General features: G+C 33.0%; 1 protein-coding gene across 1 annotated transcript in view; it reads left to right on the plus strand.

Moving 5' to 3' along the window:
- LOC149803410 (uncharacterized) overlaps window positions 1-13,265 on the plus strand; it is a 39,982-nt gene extending 26,717 nt beyond the window's left edge. Inside the window, exon 6 of the mRNA XM_089953108.1 lies at window positions 1,723-13,265. Within this exon, the coding sequence (XP_089809234.1) occupies window positions 1,723-1,929 (207 nt within the window). The 3' untranslated portion in view covers window positions 1,930-13,265. The remainder of the gene's footprint in view (window positions 1-1,722) is intronic.
- Window positions 13,266-16,242: the final 2,977 nt, after the last annotated feature.

Raw genomic sequence — 16,242 nt, forward strand, 5'->3', positions numbered from 1 at the left:
CAGTATGAAAACTCTTGATCCCTCTGAATGATAGGGTGTTCAGTATGAAAACTCTTGATCCCTCTCTGAATCATGGGGTGTTCAGTATGAAAACTCTTGATCCCTCTCAGAATCATGGGGTGTTCAGTATGAAAACTCTTGATCCCTCTGAATGATAGGGTGTTAGTATGAAAACTCTTGATCCCTCTGAATGATAGGGTGTCAGTATGAAAACTCTTGATCCCTCTGAATGATAGGGTGTTCAGTATGAAAACTCTTGATCCCTCTCTGAATCATGGGTTGTTCATTATGAAAACTCTTGATCCCTCTGAATGATAGAGTGTTCAGTATGAAAACTCTTGATCCCTCTGAATGATAGGGTGTTCATTATGAAAACTCTTGATCCCTCTCTGAATGATAGGGTGTTAGTATGAAAACTCTTGATCCCTCTCTGAATGATGGGGTGTTCAGTATGAAAATTCTTGATCTCTCTGAACGATATTGTATTTTTATGAAAAATCTTGATCCCTCTATTAATGATGGAGTGTTCATTATGAACACAGAAACATCTTATCATGTAGTAAAGCTTTTGACATTAATGCATATTTTGAACATCTAATTACACATGGCCTGGATTAATGGAATCTATGAATATGGAATGGGACAATCCCTCCCATAGGATCATAATTCTAGGGTGGGAATAAGGTTTTAATGCAGGGGTCTCAAACTCAAACCACCCTGAGGGCCACATAAGGGTATTTTCAATGGTACATGGGCCGCACCACCTTTGTTATCTCTTATGACATGTTGTGATGCCAATCATTTGGCAGGCCACATGATACAGCTTGGCAGGCTGCATGTGGGCTGCGAGCTGCATGTCTGAGACCCCAGTTTTATTGAGTTGCTGCCAACAGATGATAAGCTTGAGGCTGATATTTTCCAATCCCATTTCAGTATGGCTGATTGATTTCTTCACATTTCTGGTTCAAAAAATGTTGGTTTTCATGAAATCGAAAACAGTTGGTATAAATTAAGTTTTAAAAGGATAAAATACCAACTGAAATTTTTTAGATATTTAGAAAGAGCTCAGAAGATTCATTGTTTACACACCCACAAAAATTCAGTGTAAACTCTGAAATTTGGTTAAAAGAGAGATATATAAATGATAAAAAAGTGATATGATATCATACTTATGAATCTATACCAGTACAAGTCACTTTGGTGAAAACGTTTCTCAAGTTTAATTCGAAAATTAGCATGATATTGATCTCACATGTATTTGATTTTATATTTTAGCTTTTAATATCACAATAATTGATCTCACATGTATTTGATTATATTTTAGCTTTTAATATCACAATAATTGAAGAGATATTTGGAACCTACTTGATTAATTTTCACATATTTAAGTTATATTATTTTCATAAATGCTGTATGAAACATTATAAAATGGTACACGTTGGTCACTTTATAAACAAATCATTGAATCAGATTTGGTTTGTGGATTTCTTCTTCATGCTAGATCAGTAGACACCTGACATTTGTAACCACATCTGTCCTTTCCTCCAGTTCAGTTTAAAGTTTAGATCAGTTTTTCAGGTTCTTTGTTGGCGCATTTGTTTTCTATCAACACATTTCTATTTCATTGTAGTTAGTCATATCTCTAATTAGGTAAATGTTGTAAATAAAGCTCATTTTGTGCTAATAATTAAGTTACATTTTTTTTTTTAATTTCTTTTTCAGTCTTCCACATTTCAAAAGACTGCAAACAAAATAAAAAAGAAATACTGGTGGAAGAACTTGAAAATGAAGATTATCATCGCAATAGTGATCTTCATTATAATTGTTGCCATCGTCCTAGCGGTCATATTTGGTGGTGGAATTGTAAAAATAGGAGGGGACACTACCACTTCTGCTCCTCCAAAACCTACATCAAAACAAGCTGGATAGACAATAATTTGTTCTATAATTTTTGGGGGGAGGGGGGCTCCATGTATAAGTCGTTCTGGATGAAACATTTCAGTATTTTTATTAAAGACATTTTTCTTCATCTGAGATTGCAAATAGCAAGGTATTATTGAAAATCATACATTTGTTTTGAGCGAAAAAATTTAAATGAGACTAATTTTGCTAAAATTTTATGCACATACAATTTTTGGAATCAGATTGTACTTAATAATATATAATGTAAACCCTAAATATCAGTGCCAATTTTTAGCTTATAGAAGTAATACCTGTTTAACCAAGAGATGTTTTTTTTAAATGCTATTTTCTGCTAAAAACTGTAAAATAAAAAATTATTTTTGCCCATTGGTTATTCGTTAAAATTGTATGTCATTACATATAATATACTGAAATAACAAATTTACTAAAATTAATTAGTTTAGAATTGTGTAAATTTGCAGTACCATATGTTCTCATTTATAAGTAACGTCCAACTGCAAACAACACATACCCTGATCTGCATTCATGTAATGTGTCAACAGATCAGGGTCTGTCTTTTTCTGCTGATTACTCCAAAGAAACTGCATATACCCAGATCTACCAATGCCTTATGCAACAGTAGATCTGGGTCTGTACAGTTTGCAGTTGGGCTGGACTTATTAACTAGTTCGTAAATGTAGACAGACTGAGGTGTGGTGAATTGACTATATTTCATTGGGTACCAATTTTTGTTGATTTTGTGATTGCTTCAAATCACAAATTTAAAGAGCCAACTAATTAGAACACTTTTATAGAAACATTTCCAAAAGTACGATAAAAAATTTCATTTTCCATAAACACTTTACTTAACAAAATGAAAATGAATTTACATTTTTTCTTTTTCAGAAACAAAAGTATCAGCCATTGTTATTTAAATATTTAAGATTCTTTGCACTAGTTAAAGGCAAAACATTTTTGTTATAGAAAGTTGGAATCAGTTGAAATTGAAGACTGATGATTACTTCAACATAACCATTTAAGCATGGAGTTTAGTTTATTAAGAGATATGTTCTATATTTTTTGTTGAAAGTGTCATTTTCACATACTGATTAATGTTGTGTGTCACTGAATTCACTGAAGTATCACTGTCATAATGCTATGTTATGAAAGCTTTCATTGGCTGATACTGGTGATTCAACAACTGGTTAGAATATGTAGAGAAACTGGTCTTTCATTGATCTGAGAAACTTGTTGAGTTGCATTGCACTCAGACATTAAACATTAAAATTGGAGGTGTGAAAACAAAATTTTCCAAAGAAAAAGCTTTATTTTTTTATAGTTGGTTTTTGAAGACTATGATCAATTGCTTGGTCTTGTTTCTTTACTGACAAGTCCTCAAATTTTGTGGTATTAATCATCACACCACTGGCAGAAACAATGTTTTTCTTTCCATTTACATTTTACAGTAGTGATATCAAGCATTCCAGCGTGTGAACAACTGTGTTACATTTTTATATCCAGCAATGAGTGATTTTATGAAATCAATAATATTCTAAGGCTAAAGATATATGCATTTATTGTTAGACATTTTTGTAGAAAAAATTTAATTCCTTATCTACTACTGACATTAAATGACAGCAGAAGAGATACTTTTCTTGTTCTTTTTGAGATGAAGATTAGAACTAATGAGGCTGCAGAGTTTGTTTTCTTTTCTTTGCGTGCACAATTAGAATATAAAAAGTTCATTTACTTCGTGATCAATTAAAATATCCACTGGTCTGTATATTGTACAGTAGTTAATGTGCATGGTGGAGTCAGCCAAATGCAGAAACATAAACCCAGATGTGTTACACTTTTATATATCAGGTCAGCATAGACTCTGATCTGTTACACTATTATGTATCAGGTCAGCATAGACCCAGATCTGTTACACTATTATGTGTCAGGTCAGCATAGACCCTGATCTGTTACACTATTATGTATCAGGTCAGCATAGACCCTAATCTGTTACACTATTATGTATCAGGTCAGCATAGACCCTGATCTGTTACACTATTATGTATCAGGTCAGCATAGACCCTGATCTGTTACACTATTATGTGTCGGGTCAGCATAGACCCTGATCTGTTACACTATTATGTATCGGGTCAGCATAGACCCTGATCTGTTACACTATTATATATCAGGTCAGCATAGACCCTGATCTGTTACAATATTATATATCAGGTCAGCATAGACACAGATCTGTTACACTATTATGTGTCAGGTCAACATAGACCCAGATCTGTTACACTATTATGTGTTAGGTCAGCATAGACACAGATGTGTTACACTATCATGTATCAGGTCAGCAAAGACCCAGATGTGTTACACTGTTATGTGCCAGGTCACCAGATCAGAGGCTCAATACAATATGGTGATCACAGTCTGCTGATGTATTTTGGTACATTAGATATGAGTATTTGCTGTGCTTGCAGTTAGGTTTGGGTTGTACACAGGTAAAGAAAATATTTAGAACAAAAAGCAAGAAAAGTAGATATGATTTTTTTCATGATGTTGATAATTAAATATGTGCTTGGCATGCACATTACTAATCTTAAGTGACATTGTCATTATCAAATGTTTGTATATTCTCTCTCAAATATTCATGTTTTGAATGTACAATAAGTTAATAAAACAATCTATTTTGTAATTATCATACTCGATGCATAGCTGCCATATTTTTTCAAATTGCATCATATTTTTGTGTATTTGCAAATATAATTGGTCTTTGCACTTCTGATCCATGCATCCAATAACTTTGTATTGTACAGTATTTACAGTACTTATTGTGAGCAAAGGAGATTACTTCCTTATACCAAGACCACATTATAATGAATTATTTTATATATGTATAATTTCACTGCAACTGTACATGATGTAATGTGATCCAAGACTGTAGCCATGTTTAACTGGAATAGTGTTATAACGAGGGACCTTACAGTGAGATTGTCTTATAATGAAGTTTTATAAATATATAATTTCATTTCTACTGTACATAATGTAAGGGGATCCATGATGATAGTCATGTTTTAACGGGAATGGTGTTATAATGAAGGGACTTATTGTGAGAGAGTGCTATATCTTTACTATATACTTTGAACCTGTTGCTGTTCATACTGCCTTACTGTAACTCATCAGACTTTCCCATAGTGAATTTAGATAAGGTGATTTTGTATTCTGTATTATCACACACATGCACAAACACACACACACACACCAGATCTGCTGTTGCAGATGTTGAATCATCTGCCAGTAGAACAAGTATTTGCATCATTTTGAGTTATCTAATCTTCACCAAAAAATGACAAAGCCCAAAAGATTTATATAAAATATTGAATTAATTTTAGTTTTAAAGTGGATGGTTACAAAATTAGTGGTGTTCACTGGTTTGATTACATAAACCATTATGGTGTAACAGTATGTGTATTTTTTCTTACACATGTTTATAGGGGGTTGTTTTAAAATAGTCAAACCTGCTACTAGTGGCCACTCATAGGAAAAGGCAAAACTGGTCATTGTACACAGGTGATCACTGTTGACAAGTTCACCTTTTAAAATTGTTTTTTGAACAAATACAGTGCACTGAACATTGTTATCATTATGGCTGAAGTTACAAGTACAAGCAAGATAAGAAATGTTTGCACATCAATTCACATGATATTCCTTTATCAAAACAATGCGTTCTTCATAAAGCAAATATTCAGATTGCATAGAATGAATAATCAATGTGGATACACTCTTTTGAGGGTTTAAAGCAGAGAGTAAAACCATAGCTTGGTTAGGAAACACCTGGGCGCTGACCACATAAAATAGTTGACTGTTACATACAGGACATTTATATAGCGAATTTGCTGGGGAGAAATTAGAATGGTCATTGTGAACAGATGACTGCTGAGTAAAGGTGACCATTAGGACAGGTTTAACTGTACCTTAAAAAAGTTTTGGACTTCATTTTATATGTGACAAGTTTGAGACACTAATCAAAATGCAATGATTATTTGCTAGTGGCAATTTTTAAATATTTTTATGAATTTGTATTTAAAATAATGTAAAGTCGATACTCCCCTCAGTTAGAATTAATTGCAATGTATAGTTTCTGCTGTGCTTATTTGAAGTTATATGGCCCCATGCACATGAACTTGAACCTGGACATTTAAGTGGCATTGTTGTACACAGGCTTAATGAAACTATACCGTAAACCATATTTTGTGGTGTAAAACATGACACCAATTTTTCAAATTGAAGACCCAGATCTGCTATTGCTTATTACACTAGTAAATCTGGCTGTATTTTCTTGAAACGTTTGGATCCACAAGCTCCAGTTCAAAACTAAATATGATACTCCGGGTGTAACGACATCGGGAAATTTATCTAAGGGATCCAATTGCAATCGCCGTGCTATTTATAACATTGTTTTTGACTGATAGAGAGCTAAATTAAATTTCAGACTCAATCTCATGCATGTGCTATCTATTATACTTATAATCCAAGCAAACATGAAAGACCCCTTATATGTCAGCCTATTATGGGATGGTACATTGAGTGGATGCAGTTTGCTATAGGTTATGTGCTATAAAAGGGTAATTACAGTATGTAATATCATTTTCATCTGATATGGTTTGTACTGTTTAACATGATTTTGTAATCTTTACATTTGAATTTTTAATGTAAAAATGTAAGTTGATAATATTTATACACCCGCCATAAGGCAGAGTGTACTCTGTTATGATGATGCCCGTCTGCTACCACTTTTTCATATGTGCACAATCACTCATGTTGTCCACCATTTATAGTTACCAAACACTGTGGATGACTTGCACCTGGGGCAACCAAGAAACCTATCAATTTGGAGCTGAAAAGCTCAATAGTCAAGGTCCATGTGACTGAAAAAAGACTGGTTTCCACACAATATTTTGAGTTTTATACCATTGACAGTTATAAAACTTTGTGGATAAGTTGCATATCTGATAAGAAAGATCCATCATGATTTCAGGGTCAAAGATAAAGGACACTACTAGAAAAAGAAAAATGTTTTATGCATGATGACTCAAAATCTACAGTTGCCAGACTATTTGGATAGGATGCAATTTGGATTTGGAAGATCCCTATCAGTTTGGGGTGGATAGAAGGTTAAAGGGCAAGGTCACTATAACTGGACACAACAATGTTTTTTGTACAATAAATCTAGTTCTCTGCTATCTACATTTACCATACTTTTTGGATAGTTTACACTTGCAGTAAGAAAGAAGTTGATTTTAGGGTCAAAAGGTGTAAGATCCAGGTCACTGTAACTGAAAATGAAAATGGTTTCTACACGATGACCATAGTTTTTTGTTGCAGACTTAGACCATACTTTTTGGATGTCTTGCATGTAGCAGAATAAAGAAACCTATCAATTTTGAAATCAAAAGTCAAAGTCACTGACAGGAAGAAAAATTATTTTTGCACAAAATATTTTAGTTATGGGGTAAGCATATAATGTGTCATGTACAGTACTCTATTTATTACTTTACTTTGCAATGTAAAAGTGTGATAAAATATAATGTGAACACACAATAAATTGCTTTGCTATGTCAGAATTATCTTCAACTATAAAATAATAATCTTGTATCTCCCCAAGTCTACAAAATTAAGCTTTGCATCACTCAGAATGCAAATAATTTTACTTTTATACAAAATTTCCCAACAATATACTGTGATTTTTCTTTTATAAACTGTACATTTATTCAGCCACACTTAATTTTAATTCCTAGTTTTGTAAAATTTATTTTGGTATGTGTAAACATGTATGTCAAAACTCACTTATTTCAACTGCAAGAACAAACTTAAAGACCTAATGTTTCCTACCTTAAATATTCTCAGCATGTTTTTTCTATGTTTTCTAATTTCATTGTGTTTGTGTTTGTAATCATATCATTATATATGTTTTTTATCTTATAGGTGTTGTCTAATGTTGTAAAGCACTTAGAGCTTCTAAAGATTAGGTGTTATACAAAGTCCTCATTATTATTATTATTATTATTATTATTATTATTATTTATGTTCAATTGTTGTCTAATATTGTAAAGCGCTTAGAGCTTCTAAAGATTAGGCGTTATACAAAGTCCTCATTATTATTATTATTATTATTATCATTATTATTATTATTTATGTTCAATACCAGAATGAACGTTTTCATAAACCAAAGTACAAAATTTAGTTCCAGGTGAAGTCTGATGCTTTCATGAAACTGGAATGATTTTTATTTGTGGCAATGAAAAATATGTTTTTCTTGGAGCTGCATTCCCAAACAAATACAGCTGTAATGGCAAACTGGGAAAATGGTACAGTTTGATTTTGTGGCTCTCTGAAAAAGTGTCAAATAAACAATTTTGCTAAAATGTATGCCTAAAGCAATAAAGCAAAACAGAGGGTGGTTGAAATTTGGGAATCCTACACTGATCTGTATGCATATTGGCATATAAATGTGCTAAGGAAGTGGCTCTCAACCTGTGGACTGCAGACTCCTACTGGACATATATTATTCCAAAGGAGCATAAAAGTGCAACTGTTAACATGTGGGGTCATCAAATTTTTTTGTAAAATTAAGAAGGGGTCCTGGTACTTGAAAAGGTTGGGAACCACTATGCTGAGGAGCTATTTCCATTATGTTTTTCTTCACACACCTGTCATGTGCTCACAAAACAAAATGGTTGGTATGGCATGTACAACTGAAAACTGCATACTGAGGATTGGCAAAGGGATGTGGATTTTTATTTGTCTGACTTTTTGGAATTTGAACACACTAACCACTGAGTCACTGTGGTTCTACAGAGAAATGTGGACAGCACGTGGTCTTTCTGCCCCATTTCATCTGTTTTGACCTACTATGAGGTAACATACACAACCAAATATCAGAAAATTGATGGAAAATTTACATATTTACAATCTTGGACCTATACACATAAGGTAGTATCATTTTAAAGCTGCCAGATTACCAAGTGTGGTAAATAAACAGACCAAAACTGGACTAAGTACTTGAATATGATGATGAATTTATTAGTGTTAACAACACCTTAGCAAAAAAGTGGCTATGTGAAGCCCATAAAAGTGAAGTTCTAAAACTAAAACTGAAGAATGGCACAAAAATCTTAAGGGAGAAAAACATTTTCAAATAAATGTAAAAACATGATGTATAACCAGAAAAAATATAAAAACTAAAGCTGTTACAATTCTGTAAAAGGTTTATAAATAAAAGATAAAGGTAAAACATGTAAAATCCTTTAAATATATGGTGGAAGCTACAATAAAGATACTGGCTATACCAGATTAGAATAAGTTGTTGGAATATCAGATTAGAATAAATTGTTGGCTTTATCAGATTAGAATAAGTTGTTGGTTATATCAGATTAGAAAAAGTTGTTGGTTATATCAGATTAGAAAAAGTTGTTGGAATAACAGATTAGAAGTTGTTGGCTATATCAGATTAAAATAAGTTGTTGGCTATATCAGATTAGAAAAAGTTGTTGGAATAACAGATTAGAAGATGTTGGCTATATCAGATTAGAATAAGTTGTTGGCTATATCAGATTAGAATAAGTTGTTGGCTATATCAGATTAGAATAAGTTGTTGACTGTATCAGATTAGAATAAGTCATTGGCTATATCAGAGTAGAATAACTTGTTGGCTATATCAGATCAGAAAAAGTTGTTGGAATAACATATTAGAAGCTGTTGGCTATATCAGATTAGAAGATGTTGTTGGCTATATCAGAATGAAATAAGTTGTTGGCTATATCAGATTAGAATAAGTTGTTGGCCATATCAGATTAGAATAAATTATTGGCTATATCAGATTAGAATAAGTTGTTGGAATATTAGATTATAAAAGTTGTTGTAATATCAGATCAGAATAAGTTGTTGGCTATATCAGATTAGAATAAGCTATTGAAGGGAATGCAGTTTAAATTCTTGCAGCTTTTGCAGGACATAACTATTAAAGCTACCATATTTGCTCACACACAAATATAATCCAATTGCAAACTGCATAGACCCAGATTTTCCATCACATAATGCACTGGCAGATCTGGACTATACACTCTGTAGTAAACAGAAGAAGAAACAACTTTGACCCTGATCTGCCGTTGCATTTTGCAATGTCAGATCATGGTCTGTGTTGTTTGCAGGTGCACTTGACTTGTGAATATATACTGTTATAAATAAATCAAATGGTGGTAAAATATCAAAATTTATTCATGAGGATAGCTTGAATGTATAGCAGTGTTTATGTATAAATACTAACCTGATCATATACAATATGCAAATTTTTTCCCCAGTAAATTAGGTTTTGACAAAAACTTAAACTTTAACATATATCTTTTGACACTCTCAAATTTTGCACCATGATCAGATAAAAATTTAGATTTTCCTAATATATGTCAGATATAGAAAACTACATTATATTCAATTATGAATTTTTCTACCTTTCGTCTTTTTTCTTTTTCACCAAAAACATAAGCAAGAAACAAGTGTCTCATTAAAACTTGTTGGGATCTTATTGTCATTGTAATTGTTTGCTTATGCATCTACATAAGTTTGCTTCCTTTCTCTTAAACTGTGCCATTTTTGGTCACAAAAATGAGAGTATTGTTCACTTCAGCAAAGTATGTCACTGTGATCTACATTTTACACATTTTAAAATTTGATTAAGTTTTTGCTTTAGTTCAGTGTATCTAATAATTTTACATTCATTCAGTTTGATATGTGATTTCTTTCAGAGGACTGACAAAAGGACTCATGGAAAGTAGATCACAGTAGACATGTTAGTTTTTTGTTTTTTTTAAATCAAAGCAAGTAAAACATCCACAAAAAATAATTCTTGTTTACATTTGTCCTAAACCTTACAACAAAGTCAAAGCAAGTAAAACATCCACAAAAAATAGTTCTTGTTTACATTTGTCCTAAACCTTACAACAAAATCAAAGCAAGTAAAACATCCACAAAAATAGTTCTTGTTTACATTTGTCCATGCAACTTACAATAAAGTCAAAGCAAATAAAATATCCACAAAAAATAGTTCTTGTTTACATTTGTCCTAAACCTTACAACAAAGTCAAAGAGCCTGTGTGATGTGCTCCAAAATGGGTCATCCAGAGTTTACGAATATTTTTCTCAAATTTTTTGCAGGCTTGATGCTTTCAATATTTTTTGAGATTGTAGTATCTTCAGTTGTTATGTGATCTTAGTACAATTTTTGGGGAGAATGTTAAAACTTTTGTTGGCAAGTTCATATTTTACATGTAAAGAAACATATTTGTCTTGTATTTTTGAAATAATGCTGCTTCTGATACCTTGCATGTAAATTTAATTTGTTATTAAACATGCTTTGAATTGTTAAATAATGCGAGTAATTGTGCCTTAAGTTTTTGGTCTTCTAATACTTTCTAATGGTATATTTAATTGTCTTAAATTAAATACAGCAAAACATCCATAAAATGAGGCCTCTGTGTTGGTTTCCTCTGTATGCGTATAAAGACGTTTTGTCCATAGCATCAATAATTTTCATCTGAAGATTTTGTGATGACAACGTAGATGCTGATCACTCAACAATCAGGAATGGATAGAATTTGGTAAAACAACTTGAGTAATACATTTTAGAACAACAATCAGGAATGGATAGACTTTGGTAAAACAACTTGAGTATTAAATTTTAGAATAACAATCAGGAATGGATAGACTTTGGTAAAACAACTTGAGTATTAAATTTTAGAACAACAGTTAGTATTTAAGATCAGTAAAGGCATATACATGACTGTTGAGATTTACTTTAGTTTGCCTTCTGGAAATCAGCAGAACAATATAAAATCAAAGCACCTGCTGATTCAATAATAATCATATTCTCCCTCTTTGAGGAAGGATGCTGTTACATACATGTGTAGGTATTAATCTTGTATTAATACAGCCAAGATCATCTTTTCAGTCATTTTTAGTTTTAAATACTCCATAGTACATGGAGGATCTCTACATATTTTGAATATCAGGAAACATTTCATGAATAAAGTGTAAATAGTGTATTCTGACAAATGGCAGAGCCATGAATGACAATACAACGTTTTTACACATCAGAAGATTTTTTCATAGTACACTGTGACCCTGCTATAGCACGTTCCGTTATAACATGAATTAGGATATTACACGATTTTGACTTGGCTTCCAAAATTTCATATGCATGTATTTTTCTCATACACGAAAAGTTTTGTTTTCTATCTTAAACGTACGAAAAGTAATGTGTAAAATATTTATTATCAGTTTGGGAATGAGATCATGTATGAATTCTAATTCAAAACGAACGCAGTATGGCTTTTGCAATTTCATATACATTTTTTTTTCTTCTCGTTCACGGATAAAGATTTTTTCTTATTAAAAGTACAAAAAAATAACTTGTAAAATGTTTATTCAGGGATCACGCTGGCTTCGCTAATGTCACAAATTACGATTTATGTTCCTTACTGGCGACAAAATATACCATCTGAAGAGTTGGGTTTTTTTGCGACATTATTGGCCATTAATACTGATACATACAGCCTTGGATCTAGAGGAATGAAATTCAGAGGCACCTTGAAAGCAAACCGCAGACCTGATATAAAATACACTGGAATTTATTTATTGTTAGATAAACAAACTTTTTGTTCATATTCACAAACCATCTTAACAGTGCATTGTTATTGTACATTGTTGTGTTTGAGTACTGTATCTGTGACATCTCCACATTTTTTAACATATTTTTTGACATGCTGGTATTGGAGATCAGCTGGACGAGGCATTATCTCATAATGGATCTTTCGGATGAAGTAGTGTCGGATTATCGGCAGTTCACTGGTAAATAATAGATCTATTTAGACTGACCTTTGTATGTGGATGGCAAGTACAATTTTTCATCTTCTTTTCACTCAAAACTAAATTCTTCAGAACACTCACATTTTATGTAGTAATCCCAGTCAAAGCAGAACACCTGTTGACCTTTTTTTTAAGAACAATTTCAGACACATACATGGAAGGCAGCATCACTCTGCTACCGGAAATATTCCCCCCACTCCACCCCAAACTAACGGAGATCTACTTGTTTATCTATCCAGTAATCATGCTACCAGGACTAGCTCCAGTCGACGAACATTTAAAGGCAGGAACAGTAACTGCTACAATCTACCAAATGACTGCTAATTCCTTTTGTTTTTAAAATGTACACAAAAAAGTTTTGCTGAATCTTCAAAGAAAACTGATTACCTTTGAAGCACCGATTGTTCTGCATAAATACTAAGCAAATAAAAAACCGTCTCTATCAATGTTCTACAGTTATTTTTTATGTTGCCGCCGCAGTGAGAAACGGACATCTGTTTGGTCTTCCTGAGCTGTCCTTGGCGGGTAACTTCAATAACACACACACACACACATTAACAAAGGAAGTCGCACCAAATTTAAATAAAAGCAATGAAATCGGATGGATTGTTCCACTTCCCAAAGTGATACATTTCCAGTATTTTGAAACTACAGGTATCTGTTCGATAAGTTAATTGAAGATCGGGTATCTTGCATAGATGTTTGTTAAACTTTTTAATTTGTTCACGTTTTCATTTTTCTATCAATAGCCTCATTCCCTAGGTAACCTTGGCAAGATGACGGGCTAATTTAAGTACATGTATGTGTAAACTGTAAATAAATATAGCCTTGTGGTTTTTGCGACAGTTGTAGTGAATTGTTTCGTGACAATCAGATATAGATCAATACGAGGACTACCAATTTTTCTATATGTGTGCTATTTGTTTTCTAACGGTATGTGAGTCATACCTGAAATTTATAACACGTGATCTATACGCGAATTCATGGATTTCTTACATGCAATGTACAGTATTTAACAGATTATGGATTATTCTACACAAATGTAAGTTGTTAATATACAAGTGTTTTTTCAGATTAGATTATTTTCATTTAATCAAATGCACATATTTTTGCGCCAGCTTTTATTCCCCTCCCCCGACTATATTTATGGTAAATGCATAATTTTCTTCAGCAAACGGATCTGATTGGTTATAACACGGTTTGGTCTATAACACGGTCGGGTTCTATGGACACCAACCACCGTGTTATAGCGGGGTCACACTTGTATATCACCGCTGTGGCGATATAATTTTCCCGCTGATATATTTCAATATAACATTATGAAATATATACTAGATTTCAGTATCTCATTATGAAATATGTAATAAATAGTATTATAGTGTTATTGCATCTATGATACAGGATCTGATCCTTGTCAGGATCAGTCCTTAAAGGTCAGATCTCGTCGGTAACATGAAATACATCCATGCAACAAACTGATTGTTGATCTAAGTGATTATTTAAAAAATCGCTTTATATACACTCACCACACACACGTACACCCACATGCACATGCAGAGAGTATTAGTATTAAGTGAACAGCTTGTCTTGCTTTCTCACTCTGTACCAACATCTGTTTGTTGATCTGAATTTGATTGTTTTAAATCAGATTGACTGCTCGGGTGGACTAGTTGTTAGAGCATCCACCTTGGATGCTGGAAGTACTAGCAGCTGCCTCGCTAGGCACTCAGCATTAAGAGGTTAGTGTTAGGACTGGTTGGCTTGGTGTCAGGATAATGTGACTGGGTGGGACATGATGCTATATGACTGAGGCATGATGCCCCAGTGGTAGACGTCACTATAAACTGCCACCCTGCAGACATCATAGTGATATGACTGACAAATTGTTAAAGCTATGTTAAAAATCCAAATCACACACTCACACTTAAATCAAATTGATTTCAAGGATGACTGCTCAAATCGCAGTTATAATCATTGAGATCATTAATGGCAATCTAAGATAAAGTCGTTGTTGTTGTTGTAGGGTTTAACGCCATTTTTCAACACACGATAGTCTATACATGGCGGCCGGTATTAATGGTGGAGGAAGAACCCGGGAAATCATCGGAAAGAACTACCGACCCACGAGAAGCTACTGGCAAGCTTTCTCACATATCCACATTGGCCGAATCCGAGACTAGAACCTACGCAGACAGAGGTGAGATGGCAGTGATCCGTTACGAAGAGCGCTTTAGACCTAAGACAAAGTAATCCAGAAAAAAGAAATGTTAAGGATAACCTTTACACATATAGGCTAAATGAATTGATACACTTTCTCTCTCTTTCTCTCTCTCTCCAAATTAAACTGACCAAGCGTGTCTTATTTACCATTAAATAAGATGGCATAGAAGTTTGTCTCATTTTTATTTATCTCTGTCACTAAATGGAATCACATTTCACAACTAACGTTTTCGAGCAAAGAATGATACATGTTTATTGAGGTATTCAAGAATATTTAAGATCCACAAAACAAGTTGGAAAGTTCCATTTATTTTAAGCAATCATTTTTTTTATATAATTATTTTGAATTATTATGCTTAATGTGAAGATTAATGTTCTGTTGAAATTTGGGACACTTTAGTGACTACTGACTTCTCATACCATATATACTTGGTATAAGATAAGTCCAACTGCAGACTGCACAGACCCAGATCTCCCATTATATAATGCACTGGCCTATATGGGTCTGTGCAGTTTCTTAGGAGTAATCAGTAAAACAAACAAAATAGACACAGATCTGCAGGTGCATTGTGTTATGGCAAACCAGGATCTTTGTTGTTTTCCATTTTACTTGACTTGTAAGTGAGTATATATGGTAATTTACTGAAACTATATAGGTGAAAGCATAACATATGATTTATATATCTACGGGTCATAGACCAGAAGAGTTTATGGGAAGTCATGTTATCCATATTATTGCTACTCCTAAAATACTTGCGGGATTACTTTGAAACTTTACATACACATTCATCGCAAGGGCCAGATGGTCATAAATAAAAATGGTGCCCCTCAGACATCCAGTATGGCTACCACATAGGTTGATTTCATGCATAAAATCATATACTATTTCACCCCCTCCCCTTTAAAAATAGAATACTCCAATATGTAAGAAACTTCATTGTCACCAAAATTACCTTCATAGTTTACTCAGTTTTAGCATGTCACAATACTTCGTGACACTCACAGAACCAGTAAGTTTTCATAAAACACTGTTAGGTTACACTTAAATTCCCATTTTTATTATCATTTCAAAAGAATGTACATATTGGAATTCATCTGATAGAAAAGACAGTTCACCTCAGAAGATTTCCAAAATTTGGTCTGAAGTTTTGACCTCAAAATTTTTCCTTTTAATTTAATTGACCCAATTTTTTCTATTTTAAT

Source organism: Sinohyriopsis cumingii, chromosome 3 (assembly GCF_028554795.1).
Source record: "Sinohyriopsis cumingii isolate HCF-2022 chromosome 3, ASM2855479v2, whole genome shotgun sequence".
Lineage (NCBI taxonomy): Eukaryota > Metazoa > Mollusca > Bivalvia > Unionida > Unionidae > Sinohyriopsis > Sinohyriopsis cumingii.